Source organism: Carlito syrichta, unplaced genomic scaffold (genome assembly GCF_000164805.1).
Source record: "Carlito syrichta isolate Samal-C Ts95f unplaced genomic scaffold, Tarsius_syrichta-2.0.1 Scaffold307134, whole genome shotgun sequence".
Taxonomy (NCBI): Eukaryota; Metazoa; Chordata; class Mammalia; order Primates; family Tarsiidae; genus Carlito; species Carlito syrichta.
Genome location: NW_007251230.1, coordinates 264,477 through 279,643, shown reverse-complemented (window position 1 = coordinate 279,643; position 15,167 = coordinate 264,477). Strand labels below are relative to the sequence as shown.

The following is a 15,167-nucleotide window of genomic DNA, read 5'->3' as shown; positions in this document are numbered from 1 at the left end:
TGCAAATATCCCATCACACTTTATACTTTCACTCACTAATTTTAGCAAACTTTGTAGTTTGTATTTAATGACAAGTAGACTAAAGATGACAATGACAATGTCAGAACTCTTGAAGGCAGATAGCAACAACACAGTGCTAGAAAGATTTAGTTTTTCTAAGTTTATTACTATTAATTTGATACATTAAGCACTCATAGATGAAATAAAACCTAATTTACCTCATAGTTGCTTTTGACAAGCTAAGTTTTTTTAGGGGGGATAGATAGTAAGATGGAGTGGTAAGAGGTCAAGACACAATGATAATAGTGACAGCTTGATGGTGACTAAAAAGACAAAACTAAATTAAAATAGCAATCAGCTCTATTAAAAGCTGCCTGTGGTTACCTAATGTAGGCGTACAAAGCTATACATATTCATTCGAGTCCCTGAGCTTGATTATGTCCTACAATATGGTGTTTGATGATTGTAGTTTTTTGTACCCATTTGAACAAAAAATTCATGGTGAACTAGAGGTATTGCCAATACAAACTGATTTATCCACTACTAATAGTCTCCATAGTGTGTGGTACAAACTTGATGAATATATTCTAATCAGAAATTTATCTGTGAGAATTCAGAAATTATAACTTGGTGGGGCTTACTCCCTTTTTTTTTTGGAGGGGGCAGTTAGGGCTTACTCTTGCTGAATAAATTACAAGATTTATATACTCAAATGCTAATATATTAATCTTCAATGCAAAATAATACTGTCTGGTGCATCCCTGAATTACATATTTTTTGAAATGAGCACCTTCCTGTTGGGTAGCACAAAACATAAGGAGCCAGGTTCTCAAAATTTTGCCTAGTGAGGACAGGGTCACAATAAGGGAAATCCATTTTGAATTTTGAATGTATAAGGCATTATTTCCAAAGTATGCTTCATTATCTTCTCAACTCCTAACAATACTGTGCACAAGGAAGGGGAAGGGCTGTACAAGATGCACCTGTTGGAGCCATGAGGCATGTGGGAATATTAATGACTGGGGAGTCTTTATTTAAAAAAAAATCTGTTTAACTTAGATTAACCCAGTATTTCCTGATAGGAGTGACACAGAAACCTATTCTCCCCTCTCCACATAATAGCCCTTAGGATAGATGCCTATTAGTACCGGACTTCTCTGGTTACATTTTCCTTTTAAGTGGAACAAGATGAGCTTGGTTGACCAGACACCAACTTTTGACTCTTACTTTCTCTAACATTTTGGTCAAGTTAGCCATCTTTACTTTCCATTGACCAATTCTCTTTCCCTCCCTCCCTCTTTCCCTTTCTTTTTCCTTCTTTCTTTTTAACAATATTTTGAAAACATCTATTATATTTTGGCCCAGGAGCCATTTTGTTTGCCTTTGTATATCATTGCTCTGATCTCTTAAGTATTGAGTTTAACTTGCAGAGGGAAACCATCGCTAAGTTCTTGGGAGTGGGAAGATATATATGATTATTTAAACAAAGTCATATTTACAAGATTCCCGATCATGATGATGTTGATGGTGATGATGATCATAATAGAGTCTAATGGAAATGTTTCACATATCCTGTGGCATGGTTTTGGAATTCTGTGTTTTTTGGAAATATTTCTTTTCTTTTCTTTTCTTTCTTTCTTTTTTTTTTTTTGAGTCAGAGTCTCACTCTGTCACCCAGGCTGGAATGTAGTGGCATGCTCACTGCCACAGCAGTTTTGACCTCCTGGGCTCAGGCAGTACTTGCCTCAGCCTTCCAAGTAGCTGGAACTACAGGTGCATGCTACCTACGAGCAATAATTATTGCTCCTTTATTTGTTTTGAGTTAATTTTTGCATATGATAATAGGTAGGAGTTTCATTCTTCTGCTTGTGGCCACCATGCCTGGCCAATTTTTTGACTTATTGTATAGATGAGGCCTCATCATATTGCCCAGGCTGGTCTCGAACCCATGGGCTCAGGCAATCCTCTTGCCTCTGCCTCCCAAAGTGCTGGAATTACAGGTGTGAGCCATCACACCCGGCTTGGAAATATTTCTTTTTAAAAATGTTTAAAATGATACTTTACTTTAAAGAAGATAATTTCTTTTTACCTGAAAAAAATTAAGCAAGTTAGACTATTTTGTGGATTTCGACAATACTTGTCAATAAGTTAATATTTTAAAAAAACTTTGTTATAAATGGTTTTACGTTTAGCAACTGGTTATTATTTTGGTTATCTCCTTAATTGCTTCTATTTTGACCCTCTTGTAGCTCTCTCCTTTAGATTGTACAATGTTAATGTGTGTGTTATATAATTCTAAGTTTGAAACAAAATGGGTCCCATTTTAGATCTCATCCACAGTGGATCTGATGTACTTATTTTTCTACACAGTTATGGAATATCTTTAAAGGTGAAACAGAGACCCACAGTAAATTTGAATCATTAAACCTTCAGAGTAATGTTTTATAAAAAGACATCCTTACATAATTGTGTAGCCATTTCTATATACTACATGCTTCCATATACATTTTCCCTTGATAATAAACAGAAAGATGATGTCATTTTTGGAGTGACATAAATTCCAACCCCATATCTTCCTCTTACTGTTGGTGTGACTCTGGACTTAGTGTTCATTCATTTACTCATTCAGCATATATATTCATTTGTCTTGTATATAGTACTTGTATACTTATCTGGGCACTGGTCATAAAAAGAGGAAATTGAATTGTTCATTTAACTTTTAAAATGACTTTCTCAGGGATGTGTGAATAGCATTGATGTAAAGCATTTGGCACATAGTAGGTCCACCTCTTGAATGGTTAGAGTGCTGAAATGCTTTCTCACAGGAAATTTCTTCTAGCAATAATAGAGGGGCTTCCTGCTTGCTCCTTTCTTATTGTATTTATCATATGGAGCCTTGATGCTTACAAAACCATAATTTGTTTTCAAAAATATATACGTTAAACTATCTAATAAGATCTTTATTTAGTGTCACATTTATTTTATGAAAGATAGATACTTATTTTAGTGATGATTTGTCATTAAAATTATGTCAAAATGTCTTAAAATGTTGTTGAAACTGTAAACAAACTCATAACACACACAGAGCTAATTATGGATGCCATCTGTTTATTTTTACAAAGCTTTTTTTTTTTTTTTAAGACCATGGCATTGTCTGCTTATGATAAGCTTCAAGAGTATTATAATGACTAAGTCCTGTCCTTCAATTAGTGTAGTTGAAGATGGGAAGATAATTTGTTCACTGACCTTTTCCTATGTCAGAGTGTATAAAATATGACATTTCATGATAAAGAAACTATTGTGAAGTGCAATTAGAACATACTTAATTTTTACAAGAAAAAAATTGATATCAAAGCAGCAGATGTAGCCAAAGTTTTATTTAAATTTTTAAAACTTAAGGTTTTAGTTGAAAGACAGATTATCCACTCTTTTCTAGTGCCATGAATGGCTTTATCTCAACTAAAATTTAGGAATTAGTAAGTAAGTGATCAAGGTTATAATGCCGTATATCCCTGTCTGTATACTTGTAAAGCAGTGCCTGTTTTTATATATATGTATCCCATGTGTTAATATGGAAGGCCAGGTACTCCCATGACAGCATCAGCCCAAGTAGTTATCAGCAATTTGCTGAGAGAGCAGAGTGATTTCACTAGCTCAGTTTTGCTATTGTGCATGCTAAGCACTACCCAAGTCAGTCTGGAGGGAGAGCAACCTGAAGGATCCATCTGCTCTTTTCTGCTACACTGCATTGATGTGAGATTATGCTAATCTGGCTGCTTGTCAGGACAGGTTAGTGAAAGCATGCAAGTGGGTGAGACTGAGGTAGACTAGTGCTTTGGAAAATTGTAAGCTGCCCTGCTAGATGCCATGTGAAGTGTAGCAGAATAGGTTGATTATCAGCCACACTGAGGAGCGCAACAAAATAAATATGTTTTTTGGTTAAGAATTAGTTTCAAAATTAAAGTTGTTAACATTGCTGGAACCACAGATAAATAAAAATTGGGCAAAGTAATATAGGTAGCTTATGAATACTTTTTAGGCAGTAGTTTTTCTTGTCATAATTTATGTACTGTATTGTATTTATCCTTTCATTTTTTTTCTCCTAGCTGAAGAGTTTTTTAGTCAAGTATGAGTAAACGTTAAATACAACTAACCTTATTTTACCCAAAAACTTTGGAAATTTTTCTTGTTTATTCATTTACCTTTTTTTACACCTATTGACTGGCAGATCTTGGCCTTGCAGGTTGAGCATCCTGTCACAGAATGCATTACTGGCCTGGACCTAGTCCAAGAAATGATCCGTGTTGCTAAGGGTTACCCTCTCAGGCACAAACAAGCTGATATCCCCATCAACGGCTGGGCAGTTGAATGTCGGGTTTATGCTGAGGTAAAATGGATCATGTTGGGGGGAAGGATGGTGGTTGTGTCTACTATCATGAGACCTGGTCTAGCTGAACAACAAGGCAAAGTTAGGGTTGTTTAACCTGTGCCAAGCATTTGGTTGTATAATCTGTAATTAAATCAGAAAAAGTATTAGATAATTTTGACATAATTCCAAATGGTTTTAAAGAATTGGGTTTAATTAATTCTCATATGTTTTTACATGGGGAAATAGTTAACAATCCTTTAGAAGCAATAACGCATTAGTTAAATATTCTGGAGCTTGAATGGACCATGGTTTTTGTTTTGTATACTTTTTCTTTGTTTAATTTCAAACCACATTAGCAAGAAATAGCAGCACTGATTTCTGTGGAATTTTTTTTTTAAAGCACCTGTCTTCGGTACACGTTAGTTGTTAATTTAATATTTGCTGAAATTTTTTTCCAACAGTTTTTTCCTAATTATTTTCTCCTTATATAAAAGTAATAATTTTTAATATTACTCTTACATAAAAGTAACAATTTAAATTTAAATCAGAATGCTTTTAGTAAAACATGTACTCTTAATTCATAATTTTAATAATGGGTTGTACTCATAAACTCACAATTCAGTACTTTTATATTCTTTTATAACTATATAAATCATATAACAGAGCAGTCAACATTTGAAAATGCTTTTTCCAAATGATTAAAACAAGAATGCAAGGTGATATTTGTACTTTTACTTTTAGACATCAAAGATGTATGTCAAAATTCTCTTTAAAAGTCAGTATCTGCATTTAAGAGTACTGAAAATTGCCTTGAAATCTTTTTTAAGGAGGTTAAAAATATGTTTTGGCATGGTTATATTGCTCTCACTTTTTAATCATATTTTAAGTGCTATTCGTTTCTTACTGACACTGAACTTATTATTTATTCTGATGATCTAACATATTTACAAGTGAAGTACATATCTAGTAGCACGTGCAAAGTTTCTTTTCAGGTCTTTATTTGAAGAACCCAAATTCTCAAGTTTTACCATATGTGAGCTGTTTGGAGAAGTAAGAAAAACAAATATCTTTAGTGCACCACGTTTGTTGTTCTGAACTTGAGTATGTTTTGATGTAGGTCCTAGGTTATTTTATTTTTGCCCAAGGCATTTTAAGAAGTTTTATAAAATATTGGAATTTTACCAATTTCAATAAAGTATGATCAAGATCAGGCTAAATTCTGCTTACAGTTCTGTTTGATTTTTAAGTACATTCTAAGTTGCCTAGAGCATAAGACAAAACTATTCTGAAATTTGTAATTTTTTGGTAAATAACATTATGTTGAAAATAGACCTATAAATGCTTCTTCATTGTATAAATATTTAACCTTACTTGTGCTGATTTATATGTCAAAGACTGTGCTTCCTTTCCTTTGAACTTTCAGGACCCCTACAAGTCTTTTGGTTTACCGTCTATTGGGAGATTGTCTCAGTACCAAGAACCATTACATCTACCTGGTGTAAGTCATTAAGCTGTAATACCAACTGAGGGGTTAAAAATCTTGATTTATGCCATACTTTTATGTTAAAGCATGTCAACACCAAAGGGTGTAAATTGAAGGACAAGTGAAATTCATGGGGAAATCATAGTTTTGTGTTTAAAATAATTTTTAAAAAATTTATGGTGCTCTGGAAAGTTAGAATCCACTTGACAGGGAAACTCTGGAGATATCTGATGATATAAATCATAGTTTACAGTGTTCCCAATTTTTTCAAAAATTATTTTTAAAACGATCATGAAACCTAAGAATGAGAAATGCCTTTTTTGTGTTACAATTTAATCTTTTCAATAAATCTAATCCAGCTCCCCTGTATAGTCACATGTCAACAAATTCAAGCACAAAATTAGCTCGTTAATTGAAATGGATTAAGAAAAACAAAGTGTGCCTCATTCTGTTAAGCTTCACGGGCTTTTAGAAGTACATACTGTTTGCATTAGTTAAAGGAAAGTGGTCACTGTCCATTTTATTCCGTAGTTGTTCTACAGTTAGTAGCTGTTTTTAAAATATTTTTTTTGCATAAAAAGAACAAGGACATACCATTTCTCTTAATAAGGTAATAAGTGCATATATATATATGACATTATGTTAGCTAGTGGATGACAAGGCTGTACCATCTGTGAATATGATTATTCAGTTTGATTACTGGCATGAAGATGGTGAAAGATTACAGGAAGAATTCCAAATTTGAAGATGTTATTGGATATATGATTTATTTCACTTTTTAAATTGTTTTTGCCCGTGTGCTTTCTAAAGGGACTTGACCCTTCCTAGGCTTGGAGACTCCATGCTGTGTTCAAAGCCTGAAGGCAGAAAAAAAATTGTAAAGATTTAACAGGCATTATGTGACGTTAAATAGCAGATGAGAAAACAAGTATCATAGGGACATATCTAAACATTTTTTTAATCAAACAAAAAAGTATTAAATAAGAATTCATAATGATTACTCTAGTCGTTGGAAGTTTTCACCATGTTGTAATAGCTAACAGGATGTCAAACATTTTGCCCTCACAAGTTTTTGCAATTTGCAATTTTCAAACGTGAGACCTGTTGAAAGTACAAGTGATAATGGACAAACTATACCCCCTACAGTCTTTGTCCCACCAAATCTTTCTTCAATTAATGCTGCAGCAGGAGTTTTATGTAATAACATTTGCAGTTGTGAGCCATCCATAGAAAGAAAAAACAATTAAAATGCCTTAAATGTTCTGCTTACTGCTGTTATTTGCTTGTGTGAATGTTGCATGTCAGCTAAATGGACCAAGGAATAGATAAAGTGATTGGGTGCAGGAGAGTGCACACTAAGCTTTGTCTATCATTATTGCTGGGAGCAATCAAATTGATGTCAGCAGGACAGTAGATGCGTTGACAGCTGTAATTATGTATCTCCATGGTGATCACTTTTGGCCTGTCATGGAGGCCCACGAGTCCCCTCCCTTGGAAGCATTTAATCAGATTGGGCTGTCACTTGTCAGGTAGACATGGCGGGCTGGGAGTTATGTTTGGGGGAGAGGTGAATTGAGAATGAAGGGTGGGAGACGTCTGATAGTTTCACAGGGTCCACTGTGGTATTGAAAAAAATAAATTTTAATTATGCTAGAGATTTCTGAACAGCGTTTTGAGACTTTCATACAGAGGTGCTTAGGTGTTTTTGTTGTGGTTGTTATTGTTTGTTTTTCCTCCTTGCCTTATTAAAACTACATTAGTCAGTTTACCTTAGGAAATCATTTTTGGCTCTTACCTTTTTTAGTCACAGGAGTACATACTTAGGAGATAACTTATGGTTTGTACTTTTCACATGCTTCATTAGGCCTGAAATTTATTTATATGACAAAGGTGAAGATTTTCTTATTTATCTTTGATCACCATATTTTGTAAGTTTTTTATGTTTAGACCACAATTTTGTTCTGCTCAGAAACTTGGTTTCAATTACATTCAAATTTTTTCTATAAGCTTTTAATGCCATTTTGTATAGCTTTTGTTTCTATGGCAGAATGGAGACTTGATTTGCCTTTTAATTGGCTGTTAGAAATAAAAATATAGATGACTATTAACTGGAAAAAGCTGCATAGACAGTAAATTATAAATTAGAGTTTTCATACTTTGTTACAATTTTAAATTAGAAATGTTGATTTGCTCATACAAAGACATATATTGATTATATATAATACAGCTTCATTTTACCCTACTGTTTTAAAATTAAGCTGACTTACCTTCTGTGATCATAATTTTAGTCAATAACAAAGACAATTATATTTAGGAGCTCTAATAACTTTTAGGATGGTGTTATTCAAGGTAATTAAAATTTTAGGTTATGAACTATGGGAGGATATATTAAATATTCTTTATTGTCTATGTTATTTTGCTAGTAGGTTGAACACCAGAGTTCTTCACTGGCTTTGTATTAGTTTATGTAGCAAATGATAGGATGTATTTAAAATCAAAAGTTTTGGAACTTGTACCAATCTCATTTTTAAACACAGTGTTGGCAAGCATGTTATGATTTAAAAGATGACATGGAGATAAAATTAGCTCTGTAACTTTTTAGTACTAAAATTAAGAATATGAAAGTTCACAGGTTTTTTTTCTGTTTTTTAACCTGATTGACAGTTGCCATTTGGGGGCTGTTTAAATGTGGGGAAAAGGTGGATTGTGATTTTATTGCTTTTAAAACTGTTCCATTAATTCTGTTTTAGTTTTTAGTAGCACCATATTTTATAGAACTTCAGTGTATGTCCTGAAATGTTTTCAGAAAATAGAAAGCCAAGTATATTTTGTAAGTGTGTTGAATGATTTTCATTTAAACTTAAGATTTTTGTATGTGAATATGAATACAAATATCCATATTTTTGTTTGTGCTTGCAAATACCAAAATAAAAGCTCTCCAGGTACATTTTAATGTTCCCTTTTACAACCTTACAAAGAGAATAATAGTAGTGTGATTTTTTTTTTAAAGAATGAAACTATGGCATATCTTCTGATGTCACCGTATAATAAAGCCATCATCCTACCCTCATGTGGATATCCTAGACAAGAGGTTCTACATGTGGTCCCCTGATAATTGCCTAAATTAAAATATTAAAGGCCTAACAGCCGCTGTGTTGACCTTTTTCTGCCTTGCTGCAGACAGATGAGCTGCTGTTTATTAGGAAGGCTTCTTCCCACAGGTGGAGAGCGACGTGAGCTTCCGCTCTTCCCTTCCCACCCCTTTAGGATGTTGGGCATCAAAGTCCTGCTGTTCTAGCAGCTTTGACTCAATTCCTCTAGCCTCAAGACCCCCAGGATATGCCTGGCAGTCTGAAGTATTTTGATTAGCTTTTAAATACTTCAGATTTCAAAACTTCGTCATAACAATTTAATAAATATTCTGTCCTCAGCAACTGCTCATTTTAAAAGTTTTACATGACCAACCTCCGTGCCTTGCTGCTGGCATCAAACTGGGAGATGAAAACAAGAATCAGCGATGTTCTAACTGACTTGGTGGCTGGTTAACAGCAATCAGGCTCTTCAAAAGAATATTTTGAACCTGTGCTACTTTTTCCCCCCATGAAAATCACAAAATCAGAACTCTAATTGGAGCTGTGTCCTTACAAAGCAAAGCTATGAGTAAAGCTGTGTAAACATGAAAGCCTCAGGGGAATAACAGTTACAGAAAAATAGTGTTTTACAGTTGAGAGGGTGAGGCAAAAAAGGAAAGTGTTACAGACATGAAAGGCCCAGGCCCGCCTTCCTACGGAGCCGAGGAGCAGGCTTGACTAGGAGCCTTGCTGGCATGTCGGAAGGATCCAGTGGGGAGTGTGGTTAGCAGTGACCTCAGTCATGGGATACTTCAACTGGAAGACACCAGCAAAGAGCCACTAATGCATCCTGGCACAGTGATGTAGAAAGATGGTAGGGTCTTTTGTTTTGCTGTTCCTTCATTGCTTTATTTAGTGGCCAAACAAAAAAATATGTGTTGTATTGCATATTAACAGGTCAAGATCATTTGGTCTCTGTGTATTTTTAGGTGATTTTTCTATTTTTTGGAAACTTTTTGAAACATTATTTGAGAGTGAAATTCTCTATCCATTTTCTCCGTGGAAAGTAAATTTGTGGTTGCAAAAAATATCTGCAACAATATGAGCTACTTTCATTATCATGTGAAATAGATATGATATATATTTGTCTATCAAGTAGAAATTATTCCCTTTTTAGATGAATACATTTCTGTTCAGAAGAATGACCCACAAATTAGTTTTCAAACTGGCTTGAAATTGAAGAGTGAATAAAATGTACTAAAAACAATTCCAGTAATTTTTTTCTTTCTTTCTCCCAGGTCCGGGTTGACAGTGGCATCCAACCAGGAAGTGAGATTAGCATTTATTATGACCCTATGATATCAAAAGTTAGTTCAATTTCTTAATTGATTCTTTTATCTTTCTTCCGAAAAAATAATGCACATGTCTGAAACAGACTGAAATTAGGCCTTTATCTGATCATGTGACTATAATTAAACAAATAATTATACATGGATGTAAATGTGGAAGCAGAGCACATTTTTTCTCTTGAGAGAAAATTCAACATCATGTTAGTTTGTAATGTTCCCCCCTGCCCAATCAAATCATACCACCACCACCTCCATCACCACTACCACCCTCACTAATAATAATAAATGTCTAAGCAATGGTGCCAAACCAACTAATTGCAATGAAAAGAAGTTAAGTTGGGTATTTTTTGCCATTCCCCAAAATTGCCTGAAATGAAAGTATGAATGGCAGATGATATCAAGAAACTGGACTGCTAGGCAGTGTTTGTTATAGTACTTTTGACCTTTTCTCTTCAGTTTTTACAAATTCATAATGATTTAAGTAGATTTGTCATATTTAAGTTTTGCACCGGGCATGGTAACTCACGCATATAGTTTCAGTACTTTGAGAGGAGCAGGCGGGAGGATTGCCTGAGTCCAGGGGTTTGAGACCAGCCTGGGCAACTTGGCGCGAGACCTTGTCTCTATGATAAATCAAAAAAATTCGCTGGGCGTGGTGGTGAGCGCCTGTGGCTCCAGCTACTTGGAAGGCTGTTGTAGGAGAATCACCTGAACCCAGAAGATTGAGGCTGCGGTGGCCGTGAGCATGCCACTGCACTCCAGCCTGGGTGACAGAGTGAGACTCTGGATCAAAAACAAAACAAAGTTTTATGTAAGAATAGAAGATGTGTTTTGTCTGTCTGTCTTTTCGAAGTTTGACTTTCCAGAATAAATTAACAATTCTACTTACATGTTTAGATCTTTATCATCTTAAAACCTTGTAAAATATAAAATACTGCAGTATTTAAAACTATGTACTTTATTTAGAAAATCCTGCATTCTCTGAAATGTTAGATCTATATTGAGGAATGATTTCTTTATTAAATTCTATTTCTCAAAAAAGTTTTCCACAAGTGCATTTTAATGTAGTTGTAGTTTCAGTAAACAAACCATTTTTTATCTTTCTTTTACACTCAATTTTTACTCTAGTATTGTTAAAATGAAATTTAGGTCTTTTATTTATTAGAGAAACACTATTTACTTTAAAAATAAAAATACATAGAAATATTATAGATTGATTTTAAGGTAGATATGATTCAATTTTTAGATGGATACATTTCTGTTCAGAAAAATGGCCTACAAATTAAATTTCAAACTGACTTAACATAGAAGAGCTAATAAATAATAAACAGTTAAGATCTTATTTTATTTTATTGCTAATTTATACGAGACACATAGAAGTAGGCACAAAATCATAGGACAATATGACCTTTCTGTTTTCCTAGTACAAATGCCCTTTGTTTCTGTGCTTTATTTTATGTTAGACTGTGAATGATTCCTAAGATATTTTCTTTATTTTACTTTTTTTTTTTTGAGTTGGAGTCTCAGTCTGTCGCCCAGGCTGGAATGTAGTGGCACACTCACGGCCACCATAGCTTCAACCCACTGGGCTCAGGTGATCCTTCTACCTTAGCCTTTCAAGTAGCTGGAACTACAGGTGTGAGCCACCATGCCCAGCCAATTTTTTTATTTATTGTAGAGACGAGTCTCACCAAGTTGCCCAGGCTGGTCTCGAACTTTTGGTCTCAGGTAATTCTCTCATTGGGCTTCCCAAAGTGCTGGAATTACAGGCTTGAACCACCATGCCTAGCCTATTTTACTTTTATATTTAAAATTTTTTTGTTAGTTATAAAAGTATTAGCTATTCAAGGTATCAAACTTGAAAACCACAGAGAAATAGGAAAATTAAAAAAATATATATTATGCCACCACCACCCTAAGGGTTCACATCCTATCCTAAATGTTCTCATTTTGATATATCTCCTTTAAAATTTTTTTCTTTTGTTAAGTTTTTGTTTTGTCAAATTGCTCTTTACTATGATAATAAAATGTAAAATTCTGTTTGATTCTAATGGTTTAAAATTTTTAATTAGCATATTTTATTTTTAAAAGGGCACCACTATGAAATTTCAAAAGATATTTGGAATTCTGTTATGAAATATTTTAATTTTAACTAGAATGAATTATTTGATGTACAGATAGGTATAAATATATCGTTTTTTGTTGTTTGCTTTTAGCTAATCTCATATGGCTCTGATAGAACTGAAGCGCTGAAAAGAATGGAAGATGCACTGGATAATTATGTTATTCGAGGTAACAACAAACATTTGTGGACCCATTACTAGATATGGCATCCATTCTAGAAAGCAGTTTGAAGGTTTAGTAATGAGAAAATCCCATGGAACATTTGCTTACTCTGTGTTTAAACAGAAATAAGTAAAACTTGATGAATTAAACTGCCATATTGCTCTAGCTTAGGTGTTTCATATTTCTTAGCAGTCCTATACTTACATATCCAACTTAAATTACTCAATTAGCCAGGCTCGGTGGCTCAGTCTGTAATCCCGAGCCTTTGGGAGGCTGAGGTGAGTGGATTGCCTGAGCTCACGGGTTCGAGACCCGCCTGGGCATGGTAGCGCATGCCTGTAATTCCGGCTACTTGGAAGGCTGAGGTGGAAGGATCACCGGAGCCCAGCAGGTCGAGGCTGCGGGGGCCAGGAGTGGCCACTGCACTCCAGTCTGGGCGACAGAGTGAGACTCCAACTCAAAAAAAAAAAAAAAAAGTTACTCAATTAAACTTATGACTTATGACCTTCCCTAGATGAGCATCAGTATTTTGTAGTATGTATGTATGTGAAATGATAGCCTTTAGAATAAAGAACCGTTTGCTGGCCAGTGCAGCTTGAGAGCAATTTTGCTATATTATTGTCTGTGAATTTTTGTTTTTTCTTTAAAGTAGAAAACTTGAAATGTGTGACAGTCTAAAGCATAGTGTCCTGTGTTTGACTAATTTGGAACTAGAGGGAATGGCTCTTTGCTTCTGTGATTAGAGCAAATTATAGACTATAGGAAATGCAATTTTATTACCTCATGTACATATATGTTAGTTCTAATGTCTAACAGAATGTGATCCTATAAGACTTTAGAGGGAAGAATGATAACTGAATAGAAACAGCCATTACATTTCACTAAAGTACAATTTTGTTTATCCCTCCAGAGTAAATTACATTCTAAATTATGTCAGCATTTTCCCGTTAGTAATAAAAAGACTACTTTAGCCCAACATAAATTATCATTAACTTCAGAATAATGGACATTAAAATCAAAGTTAAAGTATAAAATGATGAGTTTACTTTGAATTGTGGTGAGTAGTGTGGGTCTGAGAACATTCCATAGGAAAGACTGACTGCTGTAGTTTTGCTCTTTTTCTCTTGACTCATAGGATATAACAGTGGGAGAGGCTAGATATAACAGGTTGAGAGGCTAGATCCGGAGGCTGAAGGGGTGGAACAGTGGTGGAGTAAGACTGCACAGCCTCCTTCAAGACCAAAGGGAAGTTTTATATAAATTTCAAAAGGCCTCCTTCAAGTGGGCACAACTTTTAGGTCCTGGGCAAATGGACTGGAACTTTAGGTGCAATAGAAAAAGTGCTTTGTTATCAGGGCACGTCCTGCTCCAAGACAGGAAGCCCAGTTTAGTCATGGAGTATGTCAACCTCCACCTTGACCCCCTGACCAAGTGCCTTTGTGCAGTTAACAATGTGTACAACTGTACAGTAGCACCCAGGGTAATTTAATGACTGTTTTTGCACATCTACTTTTGTCTGCCTTTCCAGCTAGTAGCACTGGATTAAGTCGTGTAATCCACACTTGTCCTCATCTTTTCTCTTTCAATTTTTCCCTTGTTAGATCAGGAGAAATTTCTTCCTTCTTTCCCTTTTACCATCATTTTCTTTTCTTCCTGTTTGTCAACAAGTGATGGTGATTCTATCTGACCTCGTGCTAGTGACTCATCCCTATGAACTAAAGGAAAATAATAAGCTTTCAAGTGAACCTAGTTGTAATTTTTTAGAAAACCAGCAACAGTAGCATCCAGAACATCTAGAAATTTGAAAAATACCCTTCGTGTTTTTCTAGCTCATATTCTATTTCCATTTTTATCCTTGATTAAGGAGTGTTTATGGGCTTTAAAATTTTGCTGGCTCCTCTACTTTAAGCAGCAAATACACATTTTCTTTACACATTGTTAATATAGGCCTGGTGCGGGGGGGTGCTATTTTCTTGTAGAAACAACATTGCCCCAGATGTAACTTTAGTGCTTGTTTAGAACACACATTTAATTTGGATGTTTGTCTATCTATGTGAGTTTAACTACACATAGACATAAATAAATTACTTAAGAAGATTATTCTTGGAAGGCTTTAAAGTATTTGTAAGCATGATCTACAGAGATTTTTTTCCCTCTTTATCTTTGAATTTTGTGGTTATTAAGTTATTAGATTTTGGTTAATTTAGGTTTATTCTAATGAGCTTAAACAGTAAATTCATGAATTTGAGAGTCTAAGACTCTTGTCAAGTCACATCTCTTTTAAACTTGATGTAACACAACATGGTGTCATTGCATCTGGACGGTTTATCAAAATATTAGATTAGATTTGGTCTCAGCTAGAAGTTCTTCTTCTACTCTGACTTTGGAAAGGATAGTCTTCCATATTTACACAGTGCACTTTCATGTTTTATACTAAAACGAACACATATTTCACTAATTTACTTACTGTATTTTATATATAAGTTCATCAATTGCTATATCTAGGTGACTTAAATACCAAGTAGGCTTATGCCTATCTTCCTAACTTTATGTGTATGTGTATTACATATTAAAAAAATGTGTCTCATTGTACAGATAGATTTTTCCAG

The 15,167-nt window shown here is 34.5% G+C and overlaps 1 protein-coding gene across 8 annotated transcripts in view; it reads left to right on the top strand.

The window, feature by feature from the left end:
* PCCA (propionyl-CoA carboxylase alpha subunit) overlaps positions 1 to 15,167 on the top strand; it is a 419,699-nt gene that overhangs the window by 173,865 nt on the left and 230,667 nt on the right. For 6 of the 8 annotated variants that reach the window (XM_021715457.1, XM_021715461.1, XM_021715460.1 and 3 more), the window contains 4 exons: positions 4,244 to 4,387; positions 5,793 to 5,867; positions 10,222 to 10,290; positions 12,489 to 12,564. In XM_021715457.1, the coding sequence (XP_021571132.1) occupies positions 4,244 to 4,387; positions 5,793 to 5,867; positions 10,222 to 10,290; positions 12,489 to 12,564 (364 nt within the window). The remainder of the gene's footprint in view (positions 1 to 4,243; positions 4,388 to 5,792; positions 5,868 to 10,221; positions 10,291 to 12,488; positions 12,565 to 15,167) is intronic. The other 2 variants (XM_021715463.1, XM_021715458.1) reach the window with 1 other exon arrangement.